The sequence below is a fragment of the Neohortaea acidophila genome, assembly GCF_010093505.1.
Source record: "Neohortaea acidophila strain CBS 113389 unplaced genomic scaffold BDY17scaffold_7, whole genome shotgun sequence".
Classification (NCBI taxonomy): Eukaryota; Fungi; Ascomycota; class Dothideomycetes; order Mycosphaerellales; family Teratosphaeriaceae; genus Neohortaea; species Neohortaea acidophila.
In genome coordinates, this window is record NW_022985516.1 from 193,659 (window position 1) to 208,530 (window position 14,872).

General features: G+C 57.5%; 5 protein-coding genes across 5 annotated transcripts; 2 read left to right on the plus strand and 3 right to left on the minus strand.

Annotated features, from left to right (window-relative positions):
* Positions 1–353: 353 nt before the first annotated feature.
* On the minus strand, positions 354–2,687 carry BDY17DRAFT_168993 (uncharacterized protein). The gene is made up of 3 exons (XM_033729790.1): positions 1,383–2,687; positions 990–1,320; positions 354–936 (listed from the first exon to the last, which is right to left on the minus strand). The coding sequence occupies exons 1-3, from the start codon at positions 2,565–2,567 to the stop codon at positions 839–841; spliced, it is 1,614 nt and encodes a 537-aa protein (XP_033588230.1). The 5' UTR covers positions 2,568–2,687; the 3' UTR covers positions 354–838.
* A 1-nt stretch (position 2,688) lies between these two features.
* BDY17DRAFT_168990 (MOSC domain-containing protein) lies at positions 2,689–4,726 on the minus strand. The gene has a single exon (XM_033729789.1). The coding sequence runs from the start codon at positions 4,540–4,542 to the stop codon at positions 2,848–2,850; it is 1,695 nt and encodes a 564-aa protein (XP_033588231.1). The 5' UTR covers positions 4,543–4,726; the 3' UTR covers positions 2,689–2,847.
* A 182-nt stretch (positions 4,727–4,908) lies between these two features.
* Positions 4,909–7,905, minus strand: BDY17DRAFT_354407 (exo-beta-1,3-glucanase-like protein). Its single transcript, XM_033738249.1, has 3 exons — positions 6,712–7,905; positions 5,148–6,659; positions 4,909–5,084 (listed from the first exon to the last, which is right to left on the minus strand). The coding sequence occupies exons 1-3, from the start codon at positions 7,655–7,657 to the stop codon at positions 4,981–4,983; spliced, it is 2,562 nt and encodes an 853-aa protein (XP_033588232.1). The 5' UTR covers positions 7,658–7,905; the 3' UTR covers positions 4,909–4,980.
* A 158-nt stretch (positions 7,906–8,063) lies between these two features.
* On the plus strand, positions 8,064–8,692 carry BDY17DRAFT_299428 (uncharacterized protein). The gene is made up of 2 exons (XM_033733907.1): positions 8,064–8,179; positions 8,288–8,692. Exons 1-2 carry the CDS (start codon positions 8,131–8,133, stop codon positions 8,686–8,688), a joined length of 450 nt encoding a protein of 149 aa, XP_033588233.1. The 5' UTR covers positions 8,064–8,130; the 3' UTR covers positions 8,689–8,692.
* BDY17DRAFT_169044 (uncharacterized protein) lies at positions 8,620–9,751 on the plus strand. The gene has a single exon (XM_033729791.1). It carries the CDS (start codon positions 8,845–8,847, stop codon positions 9,679–9,681), a length of 837 nt encoding a protein of 278 aa, XP_033588234.1. The 5' UTR covers positions 8,620–8,844; the 3' UTR covers positions 9,682–9,751.
* Positions 9,752–14,872: the final 5,121 nt, after the last annotated feature.

The following is a 14,872-nucleotide window of genomic DNA, read 5'->3' on the forward strand; positions in this document are numbered from 1 at the left end:
AGTGAACTTGGCACCAAGCAATTGGCATTATGCAGATCGGCTTATATTCAAAGGAAATAAAGCGTCGGTTCGCCACACAAAGGCCTTTGTTCACTGGCGAGGCTGCAGCACAATGGAACAATGGATGAGAGCGAGCGGGTGAACAATGCGAGTGTGCGGGTTCGATATGCCACGGCGACGACGATCAGCAGCTGTCGAGGAGTCACACAATCGCGTTCTTCTTCTACTCCCTCCATACCGACCTGAATGACAGATTGGAGGGGGAGGCGGGCGCACTCCTGAGATATGTGCGAAAGGTGGAGAAGACGAAGCAAGCAATAAAGGTAGCGGGATAAACGTTATAAGCGGGGCTTGGCCTGAACTCTAATTTCCAACCCACAGCGCCGCCTCATCGACATCGCGCACTCTCCAAGGCGGATAATCCCCTAAGCGGTTCACACGTTCGACGACATGACGCGCCGGTTCCATGCGCTCGCACGTCGGCTCACGAAGCCACGTGCGCCACCCGGCTCCGATTTGCCCGATAGAAGGCGGTTGCTGAACGTCACGCCTCGCCTGGTTGAAACAACGACGACATTGCAGTGGCGAAAAGCCTGAATGTTCCCTGTTGGATTCGCTAATATATGTCAAGCGACCCAGACCTTTTGTGAATTCCCTGGACTCTGCCAAGTGGATGTTCGTCGCTGTGTCGGGTGAGCCTTCCACGCCTTGGCTACTGTCATCTCTACGTCTGCCATCGGGTGCGGGTAAAGAAGACGTTCACGGAAGACACTGTATGTCGTCATGCGTGGCATGTCCCTTCCATGTTTACAAGTCCAGCCCTCGGGTCTTATTGCTCTCAATCCACGCCAGCGTACAGGTCGACCACGATGTTGATGGCGGCCACGAGAATCTCCGCTGCAATGAGGACAATGACGATCCATTCAAGGTACTCCCCTGGCGTCGTTGTTAGCATCAGATTGATAGCAAGGGAGTTGTGAATATCTCACCATGTGTATGAGAGAGTTGATCTTTCAACACCGCCAGCAAATCCGCAATCACGCCCACCCGCTCCTGCAAAAGCGAGACCCTCTGGTCCATCTCCAAATAGCTGCGCACAGCTTGGTACACGGGTTCCAATTGCGGCTCGGCCCACATCAGCTCGGGAGCATCGAGCACCGAGCCCTGTAGATGGATGTTGATGCGCAAGATGAACAGCTCGCCAATTTGCATGTTGATCTCGCGGCGTGTGAGGTTGATGCGGCCGGTGCGAGCGATGGTGGAGGGGATGGATTGCGTTGTGCTGATGGTGGCGTCGAGGAGGTCTTCGTAGAGGGAGGTCTGGAATCATCACATTAGCAACCGGTAATGCGGGACCATCGGGGCTGGAGGCCATGACATACCTTTGTACTCTGCGCAAGAGCATGACTGATGGCAAGCTTGGTCATGTAATTCCTCTTCTCCCGCAAGGAAATAAAGTCATTGTAAATCCGCGCCTGGTACTCGCGAGTGTAGTAGAAATTGAACTCTTCCGTCTGAATATCGTCCTTGTCCAGCTTCTCCTGCTCAAACTTGGCAATCTCTTTCAGGAAGCGCTGCTCTTCTTTCATCGTCATGCCCCAAATGACCACCACGCCGTACTCAAACAGAAACACCTCGGGAATGTGGACATCGGTGTCGAAGTCGGGGGTGATGGGTCGCGGTTCGATGCTGGAAGTGGTGTCGATGGCCTCGGCATCTACCTCGTGCAGCGGGTTGTTCGGCTGTCCTGTTTCGAGCGTGGTGTCGCCGGCAGAGGTCTCGATGTCGGTGGTGAGGTTGATGAGGTCATCCCGCCTTCTCTCCTGATTGTCGTCTACCTCAATCGCGCTGTCTGAAAAGCGTCTCGCGGGCTGGGAGAGCACTCGACCAGGCTCTTCCGAGTGACCGCTCCCTCTTCGTCGGTCTCCAAGGGCATCCTTTTTGTACGTGTAGGGGGTGTATATGCATTCATCGAAGATCTTGGGCGCCGTTCCTTTCGTCTTCGTCCGGCCTTTCAAGAAGCGCATGAGATCATCAATGCGGTACGAGCTGGCGGTGCAATACGCCGTGACGCGCGGCAGCTTCGCCCGGTCATCCTTGCCCAGCCTCGCGGCATCCCTTCGGGCAGTGGGATCGGTGATGCGAGTAAACTGGCTGTACACGTCGCGCCCGCTCTCCTCATCAGGCACTTCACCCTGCTCGGGGTTGGGAAGGAGCTTCAACTTCTGCGCCGTGCGCGTCGTGCGCTGCGGCCCGATCTTGTTGATGGGCTGTTGTGGGGGGAGTTGCAGCGCGGCACCCGAGCTGTTCCGTCTTCGGAGCTTGCTGTTCAGCGAGGCCAGGATGGGCTGCGGGCCATCTCGCGAGGAGGCGGCGGAGGCGAAGGCCGCGGTGGACGAGGTTTGCGGCTGCACGGGGAATTGCGAGCGACGTTTGGGAGGGCTGGCGGAGGAGACTTGGGGGTTGAAGGTAACACTGCGGGATGCTTTGGTTGCGATGGGAGAGGCTTGTGATCTCGATTGGAGGAGCGGGGTGGTGTCGGAGGGGTTGGTGGTGGAGGAGGCCATGGTAGGAGGACGGGGAGATGCTTGTCCGACACGACGATGAGCATCCAATGGCTCTGGGGAGGGAGGAGATGGACGATGCACGTGTTTGGGTTGTACTGCAGCTTGCTATGCGTCTTGGCAACGTCGTAAAGCTTCCTGCATGACGATTGTCGGGCGGAGTTTGATTCGCTGTGATTGGCTGCAGCCTTCCACCATTCACTTCACGGCTTCGGCTACATCGAGAACTACATCTCCTCTATGGAATGAACACCGCTGATATATCCTCATCCTCGCTCCCCAATCAATCATACAAGATCTCAATATCCGTCACCGCCCGATCCACACAACTAAGCATGTAATCCCCCCTCTCCTTCTCCAACAACCCCATGCCATTATGACACACCTCGCCCTTGGCCACCGCAACCTTGCACGCTCCACACCCACCCCGTTCACAGAGATATGTCATATCAAATCCGGCATCTCTCAGCGTGCGTAATAGCGTCTTGTCCGCTTCAACTCGCAGCTGCACGCTCCGTCCAGCCTCTTCATCGTGCACCGTAACGTTGAAAGGCTTCGAGTCCTTCGCTGCCTTCCCAGCGCCTTCGAAACTCTCGAAATGCAGGAGGTGCGGGGGATAGCCTAGCCTCGCTGCATGTTCTCGAACGGTATCCATGAGTCTGTTAGGTCCACAGGTGAAGATGCGCGTCGTGAATCTCCCATCCGACTCGCTTGGAGGCGGGATCAACTCCTGCACGTCCAGGCGCTTCTGTTGCGTTTTAGCGTAAAGTTTCAGGCGAGAAGACGGGATGCGATCGACGAATGCCGCGTCTTCAGGACTGCGAACGGCGTAGTGCACTTCATAGGGTAGGTTTTGCGCTTCGCAGAGGTCGATGGACGGCAGGAACGCCGTCACGCCTATGCCGCCTATGATTATGATGCGGTTGTCGATGGCGTCGGGCGTGCATTTCTCTTCGGCTTCGATGCCGGCTGGGTCGCTGCCTGGTGTCATGCGGATTTCGTCGCCGAGGGCCAATTTGCTGTGGATGTAGCTTGAGCCGCCTCGGGTGTTATCGTCGAGGGCGACACCGAGGGTGAATCGGTTCATGTCGCCAGAAACGATGGAGTAAGAACGTGAGATGCTGAAGTCCGGGCCAAAGTCGATTTTAGCAAAGCTGTATGCAGGGAACGTAGGCTTGTGAATGACGAGGTTGTGCTCGTCGAGTTCAAACGTCAGGTGCTTCACTCGCGAAGTGACGTTCTCGGCGCTCACCAGCCTGTACCTCTTCGTCGCCGTCAACATCCTCTTTGCCGCATATCCTCGCACCGTCTCCGTCAGGACATCCAGCTCCATGAGTTCCTGCACGAGTTCCAGCGGCACCGACTTCCCCTGCACCACTCGCTTCACATTCAGCAACGACCACTGCGGATGCGGACGTTCCAGAAGCACCATCTCATCGCCCTTTCGGATGTACCCAGTTTGCAACACGCGCATCAACCAGCCCACCCGTCCAGTGCGAGTGATCCGCTTCAGCGCCCTCGGCCATTGAAAGCGTTTGTTGAGCTTGTAGCATGGGTCCCGGGGCTCGCTGACTTGCAGAACAACCTCTTTGCCAACGCGGTACAGATCGCCAACACACACATTCGCCTCCGTCATCCCCGTAGCCACGAGGTTCTCCCCGAAGTCTCCGAGTTGGAAGAGATCCGGAAAAGGCGAGCTTTCGCAGCGCCAGTCGGCGTAGTGGTCCGCATCGTATTGCATGACCGCACGCTCGACGCCTCCGTGCGGAGCGTAGACGTGTTCGTCTCCGGCGAGGCCCGTCAGGCCGACGTAGATGGCTTCATCGTGGGGTTCCTTGAAGATTCCCGAGGGCTCGCCGTGGAGATCTTTCACTGCGCCGAAACGGACCTCTAGGAGCTGGCTTTTGGGCGGTTGGGGCGCATGCTCGAGTTGAGTGATGACTTCTTTGGTGATGTTGCGGTCGCATATGGAAGGCATGAGGATGGTTGAGTCGACGGGTTTGCTGCTGCCGGCAGAAGATGAGAACCGTTCGCCACCTCCTATCACACAGAATTTCGACGCATCTAAAATGATGGCAATTGGTCGGGATATCGAGACCTGCCTGCAATCATAAGCAAGATCAGAGACGAGGCTGATCCTACGGACTCATGGGAAAATTGTTAACCGTCAACTTATTGCAATACGATTGGGCTCTCAAAGCGGGAGCTAGCGGAAGTCCTACCCCTAACCCTGCTAACCCTACAGCACAAGAGTGTCGCCATGAAACGAGTGTCGCCATGAAACTACGTCATGCACAATTGGTGGAAGGACGATAATTGCACGAGAGAGAGACTCGGAACACGCATGGCCAAGAAAAAAGATACGAAATACTTTTCACGCTACGAATACAACCACAGAGTTACGCATCCCTCAAGTTCAGGAGGTGCGGTACAACGCAATCGTGTCGACGAACCCATCCAAGTTATCGTTGTAGTACGCAGTTTGCGTGTTACCCGTGGTGATTTGGTAGTGCGTTCCGACTGTGAAATATCCTCGTCAGCAATGCATCCAAACGACACGGAAAAGTAAAGCAGACAACTCACCAGTATTCTCATTGTAAACATTGATGTTGCTGTTGCTTCCCTGCAGCTGGAAAATCTCGCTCTGGCAGATCTCGCCATTCCCCTGAGCGGAGCAAGTGGTGCTGTAGTTGTTAAAGAAACTGTAGAACCCCGCGCCGTAGATGAGGATGTTGTCGGAGCTGACGATGCGCAGGCCCCACGCGTCGGCATTGGGGATAGTGTAGCCGTTGGCGGTGATTGTGGCTTTCGCGAACTTCGGGTCGGAGTACGTCGCGTTGTAGGTCCACGGGGTAGGCGCGGACGGGTTGGGCTGGTAGTACGGCGTCTCGGTCTGGATTTGGCCGGCGAAGACGGTCGACGCGTTGACGAATTGGTATTGGTAGAGGGTGTGGTGTTCCACCGCGCCGCCTACTAGCCAGACGGGGCCGGCGCTTTCATCCAACAGGCCGCGGCCGGAGTAGACGGTGATTTGCGTCTCGGCCTGGCTGTCGGCGTCGTGGTCCGCGGTCCAAAGCCAGTTGTTCTCAAGGTACAGGCCCGAGCTCTGCTCCGTGATGTGGAGGGTGAGGAAGGCGGCGATGCAGTTCTTGTTGAGGTTGCTAGCGGTGACCGTTGTTTTTGGCGTGATGGGGCAGTTGGCGGCCTGGAGGTTGGAGCCGGCGAAGCCGCCGATGCGCGCATGCACATCCCAGATCCCCGAGACGCCGCCTGACGACGAGCTTCCCCATGACGATGAAGAGGACCCTGCAGAGTTGAGGTTGTATTGGAAGAGGATTGCGCCTTGCTGCTGTCCTTGGGTGGACACGATCATATCACTCCACTGGATGGATCCAGTCTGCCCGGGATTGCCAATTTGCACGATGGGCTGCGGGTTGTTCATGTTATTGAAAAATGATCCACGGGAAAGAATGACCGAGTAGCTCTCGCCCACAATGTTTAGGCCGGGAGGGAAGAGGAGGGTGCTAGTGACGATGTAGTCGCCGGCGTCAACGAACAAGATCTTGTTCTGGGCCACGGCGGAGTTGATTGCCTTTTGGAGAGCGGCGGTGTCGTCCGTCTTGCCGTTTCCAGTGGCGCCGGCGCTGCGCGCGCTGATGAAGCTGGACACCGGGTAGGAAGCGTACTGGGGCTTGGATTGCACATAGTAGTTGCCGTTCGATCCCAACAAGGCAGATGGGCGGTTGACGGGAGAGATGTTGCTTTGGAAGGTCGTGGGACCGTTGGGCGTGTATTCGTGCCCTTCACCCCAGGCCGAAATCTTGGTGTTGGTCGGAGTTCCAGCCAGGGCCGTCTTGCCGTTTCCGCCTTGCACGGCAACCGGAACGTTGTTGAGAGAGATGTTCTCCAAGATCAGGGAGTTGGCCGTGGGAGGGCTCGAGCTGCCCTGGACATAGCCGGTTCGAACGAAGACGGGAGTGTTGGACACCGTAGAATCGAAGAGGGTAACGCTGCCCACCGAGAGTCCGTTCGCGCCGACCGTGGACATGTTCAGGCCCAACGTGCAGTTGTTGATATTGAGACCGTAGTAAGTCCCTAACGTTTGTGATCAGCACTGGTCAAAATCCATCGAACTGCATGTACTTACAGCCCCAGTCCCAGATTTGGTTAATGGCAGTCACGACGCCGTTGAAGGTCATGTTGCGCATGGTAAACTGTTGGTTGCCGAAGTTGCCGCCATACCGGCCTCCGTTGAAGACGAGATCGGTCATGAAGCCTCCACTTCCCGATTCGATGTAGATGCCTTGATGCAGCGTGCCCTTGTTGGCGTTCATGTTGAAGACGACATTCTGGATGCTGGTGGCTTGTCCCGTCGGCCAATGGATGCCCGTCACAGAGGCTTGTGGGGGAAGCAGCGTCATATCGATGATGAAGTTCCGGATTTGTCGCCAGAAGACGTTGGTCGAGCCATAAGCCAAAGAGCCACCGGCGCCTACATATGGATCTCCGTCGATCAAGCCGATGTAGCCGGCGGGGGCGTTGAAGGTGGAGAAGGCGCGAATGGTGGGGACGCAGTTGGGATTGCCGATGAGCTGGGTGTAGTAGTAGTCGACGATAGACGAGCTGATCATGTACGTTCCAGCAGGGAAGTAGACGAGGGCGGGTTGGGTGGTGGAGGAGCTGCAGCTGCCAGGCGCGCAGCGGTTGCCGGAGGAGATGGCCAAGTTGATGGCCTTGGTGTCGTCGGTAACCCCATCGCCCTTGGCGCCGAAGTCCTTGACGTTGCGGAAGACCTGGTACGTGGAGGGATTCGAATTGAACGCGGCAATGCCCTGGTGAGTGATGTTCTCAAGCCAGTAATTGCACTGAGGGCTGGCAGCTTGTGCCTGGCTGAAGGGGACGTTGAGTTTTGCGTCGATTTTGACACCAGGAAGGCCCTTGAATGCGGTGTACGGGGCAAACTCGGTCAGGGCGTGTTGTACGTCCTGTTGAACTTCGGGAATCCAATCCTGCTCGGGCTCATAGTGCCCGTTCTGCGCGAGTGAAGGAGTGACGGCAGCCAGGAAGGCTGCAAAGAGGAAAGACGAATGCATGCTGTGCGGATTGCAAAAAGAGTGACTGCTACAGCTGCGAGGAATGAAGGAGAGGAAAGAAGAAGAAGAGGGTAATGAACGTCAGTCGAGACGGGGCGAGGCGAGGTTGAGAAGCGAGAGAGAGGGAGAGGGAGCGGAGGAGGCAGGACTCACGACCTTCTTATTCTTCTTGCAGACAGACGCCCCTCGTACCACCCACCGTCTGTGATGCCGCGGCGTGCACTACATGCATCCACCCACCCACCCCGAGGCACAGGCGATGGCGGGCGTCTAGAGTGATGATGTTCATTTGACCGTTAGAGGCAGGCCCAGTCGCCAAGCCTCCCCCGCAAAGCCTGGGCGGGCTTAATCTCCTTTGCCTCCGCGAGTGGATCGAATGCGGACAAGCTTCATGCTCCCTCCAACCGCTTGGACCGCGCATCGTCTGCCGGCCCTTGGCACGACGGCCCAGTGCCTCCTTTCCCTGCGCCTGCATGCAGGTGAAATTGCTTCAGTCTCCCTGCAGCGATCCCAACCAGCGAAGTGGGTGTTTGACGATCATTCGTATGCATGGCGTGCCCACTGAATAGCTATGTTCTAGGCAGGTGGGTAGTACACAACCGCGCCTACCCACCTCCTGTACCGCATAAGAGACCAAACACTCCTGCATCTGTAGTCTGCCGACCTCTGTATTGTGGCTTCGGGCTCTCCGATCTTTCTTTGTGAGCAGCCAGCCACAACAAAGCCACACGAGCATTCCTGTGATCCAGATCAGGTCGTGCACTGTACTTCATTATTTCCCCTTTTCCCTCGACCGCCACCTATTTCGACAAGACGGTCGGTCGGGAATGTTTCTCCCTGCTCGGGTTTGCATCAAAGCTCGGCGGCAAGGCTGGCTGAGCCTCGCTTACACGTGCCGGCTGCGGGCCCCTGCCCAATATCTGACAACGGCCAGATTCATTCCGACCGTTGTCAGGCAGCACGGGATGATCTCAATCACGTTGCCGTCAAAGGCTTTCGACGGACACGAGAATGGAAGAAGTGTTCAGTAACAGATACCGTCATTGTGTATAGCTATGAAAGAAATACCATACATCTAGCCATGAGCAGGCTTCTCTCTTCTCGTCCAAAATGTGTTCCGATTAAATCCACGCAAAGACGACGTGTAAGACGTCGCCTTGCGCATCAGTCAGTGTCGAAAAAGATCAATGGCATATTCGTCAAGTCGTGCCGGGGTGAACCAAGCTCAAAGGAGCTCAAGACGACCAACTCTTGGTGGTGGTGCTGCCGCCGTAGCTGGGTGGCGTGGGAGTGCTCGTCCAGCCGCCGCCACTGGTGATGGTCACCGTCTCCGTCGAGCAGGTCTCTTGCGCCGTAACGGTCGAGACTTTGCTCACGGTGATGGTGGAAGTGGGAGGCGGCGTGACGGGGCCGACGGGGGTGGTTGCACAGCTGGTCACCGTCTCATGGCAGGTGGTTGTGCTCGTCACCGTCGAGACTCCGCCGGTCGGGCAGGTCGAAGTTCCCTGGACGGTCGTCGTGATTGTCGAGCCAGCGCCGCTCTGGGTGACGGTGGCGGTGGTGGCTTTCGGGCAGCTCGATGTGCCTTGAACGGTCACCGTGGAGGTTGCTCCGGTGCCTTGAACCGTCGTCGTCACTGTGGATCCAGCACCGCTCTGCGTAACAGTGGCGGTGGTGGCCTTTGGACAAGTCGTTATGCCTTGAACCGTCGTTGTGACCGTGGATCCAGCACCGGTCTGGGTAACCGTGGCTGTCGTCGCCTTCGGGCAGCTCGATGTGCCTTGAACCGTCGTTGTGACAGTGGAGCCAGCACCGGTCTGGGTGACGGTCGAGGCAGTGCAGACAGAGGCCGGGCCAACAGGCGAGCAAGTAGAGACGGTCGAAGTGAACGTCACCGTCACCGACGCTGTCTTCGTACCGGTCTCCACTTCGGTCGTGGTGTAGCCCTGCGCAGTTGCGGTCTGGGGGAGGTCAGTATGTGTCGAAGATGTGTGGGGAGATCATGCTTTCACATACCTGGGTGATGGTGACATCAGATGTGACGACCGAGGTCTGGACGTGCGTGTTGGTGCTTGTAACCGTCGTTGCCGAGCCTGGAAAGTAGTGTTAGCAGACCATATGATTGCAATGAACCACGATGGACTAACCTGTCAAAGTGACGGTCTGGGTGACGGTCGATCCGGGACCAGTAGAGACTTTGGTGACAGTAGTGGGCGCCTCCGTGGCTGTGATGGTGGTCGTAGCCTCATTGGTTTGGGTCTTGGTCACAGTCTCCGTGCTTCCAGGTCCGGTTTGCACAGTAGTGATCGTAGCAGTCTCCTCATTGGTCTGAGTCTTGGTCACAGTTGCAGTTGTGGCCGGGCCAGTCTCAATGGTCGTGACGGTCTGCGGCGCTTGCGTGGCAGTGATCGTAGTCGTGGCCTCGTTCGTTTGCGTCTTGGTCACCGTCTCTGTCGTACCCGGAGCGGTCTGCGTCGCCGTGACCGTTGTCGGAGCCTCCGTGGCAGTGATCGTAGTCGTAGCCTCGTTGGTTTGAGTCTTGGTCACGGTCTGCGTAGTGCCCGGTGCCGTCACGACAGTCGTGATGGTCTGAGGCGCTTGGGTGGCAGTGATGGTCGTTGTCGCCTCATTGGTTTGAGTCTTTGTCACAGTTTGAGTGGTGCCAGGAGCCGTCACAACAGTAGTGATAGTCTGCGGTGCTTGCGTGGCAGTGATGGTAGTAGTGGCCTCGTTGGTCTGAGTCTTGGTCACCGTCTCTGTCGTACCCGGAGCGGTCTGCGTCGCCGTGACTGTAGTCGGAGCCTCCGTGGCGGTAATGGTCGTTGTCGCCTCATTAGTCTGCGTCTTGGTAACAGTCTGCGTGGTGTCAGGTGCAGTCTGCGTTGCGGTGACGGTTGTGCCGGGCAAAGTGGTCTTCTCCACAGTCGTGACGGTGCTGGGAGCCTCGACAGACGTGACGGTGGTGGTGGCTTCGTTGGTCTGAGTCCTGGTGACCGTCTCGGTGGTTCCTGGGATTCATCAGCGAGGAGCACAAAGGAGAGGGCATCGCCATTGCAAGGCGAGGGATGGACGCTCACCTGGTGCAGTCACGACGCTCGTAACAGTCGTGCCGGGCGCAGTCGTCTTCTCGATCGAGGTGACCGTGGTGCCTGGAAGCGTGGCGGTCTTGGTCACAGTCGATTGCTGGATGCTGGTGACGGTAGTCGTGGTCGCTGCGAGGAGTCAGCCCATGCTCAGGCATTCAAAGGATGTTTGCAGAGAAGGTTACTAACCAGGAGCACTCTGGATCTTGGTGCTGGTCACCGTTGTAGCCGGAGCGGTGACTGTCGCCGATTTGGTAACCGTGGTCTGCTCAACCGAAGTCTGGGTGACGGTGGTGCCTGGCAGCGTACGGGTGGACACAACAGTCTCCGTCGTTTGCTCGGTCGCGGTGCTTGTCACAGTGGATCCTGAAAGCCATGTCAGCATACTTGAAGTGCGTTGCCAGGGATTGCGAGAGGGCGCTCACCGGGCAGCGTCTTGGTCTGGAACTCGGTGGTCTCTTGGGTGACGATCGTCGTGGCCTGGATAGTGGACAGCCTGGAGATGACATATGGTCAGTGATGTGCAATGGGTAGCATGAGGGAGGGTGGCAGCGTACTTGGTCTCCGTCTGAGTAGCTGTGACCTCAGAGCCTGAGACGGTCTGGGTGACAGTAGCTCCCGAAAGAGTCTTGGTGATAGTCGCCGACGTGCAAACATTGGTTGGGCCCACAGGCGAGCAAGAGGTGACGGTCACAGTGCCCGTGGAGCCAGGAAGGGTGATGGTGGCTGAGGTGCATTGGGCTGGCGAAGTCACTGTAGAGGTGTACCCTGGAAGCGTGACCGTACCCTGCGTGCATTTTCCTGGAACAGAAACAGTAGTCGGCGTGCAGACGTTAGTCGGTCCGACAGGAGAGCAAGATGTAACTGTTGTCGTCTGGCCTGGAGCGGTAGTGGTCTTGCCCGGAAGCGTGGCTGTCGACCACGGGACAGAGACGGTGGACGGCGTGCATACGCTGGCGGGTCCAATGGGGCAAGATGTAACAGTGGTTGTCTGGCCGGGGGCGGTGGTGGTCTGACCTGGAAGGGTGACCGTCGAGCCCGGAGCAGAAACGGTAGTCGGGGTGCAGACGTTTGTCGGGCCGACGGGCGAGCAAGATATCACCGTGGTCGTCTGGCCTGGAGCAGTGGTGGTCTTGCCCGGTAGCGTGACCGTGGTCGGCGTGCAGACGTTAGTCGGGCCAACGGGCGAGCAAGACGTAACTGTGGTAGTCTGGCCAGGCGCAGTGGTGATCTTGCCAGGAATGGTGACTGTGGATGCCGAGCACTGCGATCCGACAGTAGAAGTAACAGAGACAGTAGTCGGCGTGCAGACGTTGGTCGGTCCGACAGGCGAGCAGGACGTGACCGTAATGGTTTGGCCAGGAGCCGTAACGGTAGTGACGGAGCCTTGCGCAGTAGAGGTGATTGTCTTCGTCTGGCCCGGAGCGGTGACCGTAGTGGCGGAGCCCTGCGCAGTGACCGTGGTCGTCTGTCCTGGAGCTGTAACCGTGGTAGCAGAGCCCTGCGCAGTGACAGTCGTCGTCTGGCCGGGAGCCGTAACGGTAGTGACAGAGCCTTGCGCAGTAGAGGTGATCGTCTTCGTCTGGCCCGGAGCGGTGATAGTCGTAGCAGAACCTTGAACAGTCGAAGTAACAGTCGTCGCATGTCCCGAAACAGTAACGGTGCTAGGAGAAGCGACAGAAGTAACAGTGACAGTGCTAGCAGCAGCAGAAGAGGTGACAGTGACAGTAGAAACGGCTTGAGTTTGCGTCTCCACGACGGTGGTGGTCTCGGCCTGACACGTCGAAGTCGTGCCGTAGCCCCAGCCGGTCGTCGAAGTGTCCCAACCCCACGGAGGACCTTGGCCAGGGCCTTTGCCTTTTCCGTGCCAGCCGTTGCCGTTGCCGTGATTGCCGTTGTCGCCCGTGCTCCAGCTCCAGAGATCTCGCTGCTTCAGGCGGGACCATGGAGATGCCACGGCGGAGGAGGCGTAGAGGCCGGCCAGAAGCAAGTGTAACTTGGCCATGTTCGTTGAGTGAAGAGGGAGGGGAGGATGTGGGAAGGTATTCCTCACGTGTGAACGAGAGATAGAGTGCTGGGGGCAAAACGAGTGTGAAGAAACGATCGTTGGTGGGAGAGGACAACGGAGGACCGACGAGATGGCAAGGCAAGAGGAAAAGATGAGCATGCAACCTACTTGTAATCACTCAGCCTTGGCCAACTTCTCTGCTCGATGATCGCAATTGTCATGGTACAGCGGGAAGTGCGCTCGCCCCCCGAAGCATGAGAGTGGAGATGTGCACCCATGGGCCCGTAGCGGTTCGTGGTTATTATCGTGGGGATACGGGGCCAAGTGACGGTGATCAACATCCCAGAAGAGTGGACGAGGCCGGGGACTGGTCATTGCGCTGGATATTGTTATTCTGACCGCTACCTTGTCTGAGTCACTTCCGACCTGCAAAGTAGGGGCAAAAGGCGTAGACGCAAGCCGATTCGCTGCTGCCTCTGTTTGCCTGAGCTTCCAGTCTGCCCATTACTGCAATGGTTGAGCACAGCGAATAGCGTGGGCCTGAACGAGGCTGTGCACATGTACACACCCGGGGTGTGGTGGAGCAGAATCATATGCAATACTCCTGGGTGCCTGCAGAAGATGCATCGTATTTTCGTGTGGCAGCGGGTGGACGCTCCACGTGGAACCAGCAACAATGGCCGTCCTGACCGAGTTGCTGCGCGAGTGCTAATCTCAAATGTTGCCGGCTTGGAAAGGCCTTCTAGATGTAGCACAGACGTTGTACGAGGCGGTGGGAGAGGCAAGAGGCGCACCGTTTCCCGCCTTAATCCGTGGCCGGCGGTCAAAACCATCATCTTCTACGCCCATGCCACTTCAGGTCTCATCCCGACGGTTTCTTCGTTGGGGCTGGCACGTTGCAGCACACGGCGGATTGCCGTCGACAACATGGCTGGGGTGGGACATGCGTTCAGTAGTGCCGGCCACATTGTAAGACCAGACACGACCAGGATCGTCCAGGCACACCTGACGTAAGACAGGGGATGGCGGGTCTTCGGGGATGAAATTTTTGACCCTGGTTACAAGACGACGTATCGTTTGTGCCGGGACGACATGAGGATGAAGTGGTGCAGACAATGCGGACAGCGGAGACGTCGAATTTAGCTAGAGCGCGGCTCCACGCAGGAGCCGTGCCTTTCCGACCCCGCCAGCCTGCCCAATTCGACCGTTCTCCGTCAACACAAACATGACATTCCTTGTCTCCGGTATGCTCCGGGATGTGACAAGCCGGGGCCGTCACAGCGCACCTGAAATGGCGCTCTCAACGAAATTCTTTTGGGCCTCGCGCACGGGAACTTGCACACCGACATGTGGCTGGCCATGCTGAGCACCAATAGCCAAGGCAGCCTCGCACGTTGAGACCATGCAGCACGGTAGCACAAGGCACCAGGAATACACCGTGCTTCCTGCTTTGGTCGAAAGTGGACCCGGATCGACCGCGCCGTTCCTCAAATGATGAAGTCTTGTGCAACCCCAAAGACGTGGCAGTCAGCCATGGCTTGCGGAGCGAACGAGTCATCTTCAATGGTCGATGGGTCGGAAAACATGGGTGTTTATTTGCTGTGGCCGGACAACACAATCTATCGTTTCAGACGGCAGCCCCGTACCTGCTCCTGGAAATATGTTCCTGGAAATGACGCTGATTCTTCACACAAACCGCACCTCCCGCTGCCCCAGAATAGCCGCCCGGGCTTGTAGCACCGCCACTAGCTCCAATACAAACTCCTGCAAGACGACCACGTTGGTAAGCACGTGATTCAACGTGGCCGTTCGTGCACCATCAGCGTCGTTGGGGCTCGTATCCTCCCCGCCGATCGGGAAGGTGATGGTCTGCATGAGCACATCAGTAGTGCTGGGTGCTTCGGGCGGCGGCGGCGGCTGAAATATTGAATGGCTTGGCCTGTTTGCCGTAAGCTGCGGTGATGCTGCGAGGCTCCCTGCTGCACGTGGGCTGGATGCCTCGTGGCGGTGTCCCGCGAGAGAGGATGTTCTAATTGGGATTGGGGAGCGCATGCTTGGGGAGCGCATGCTTGGGGAGGTTCCAGGCCAGTCAGGTGGAGTTGTTTGGGTTGGGCTGTTCACCAG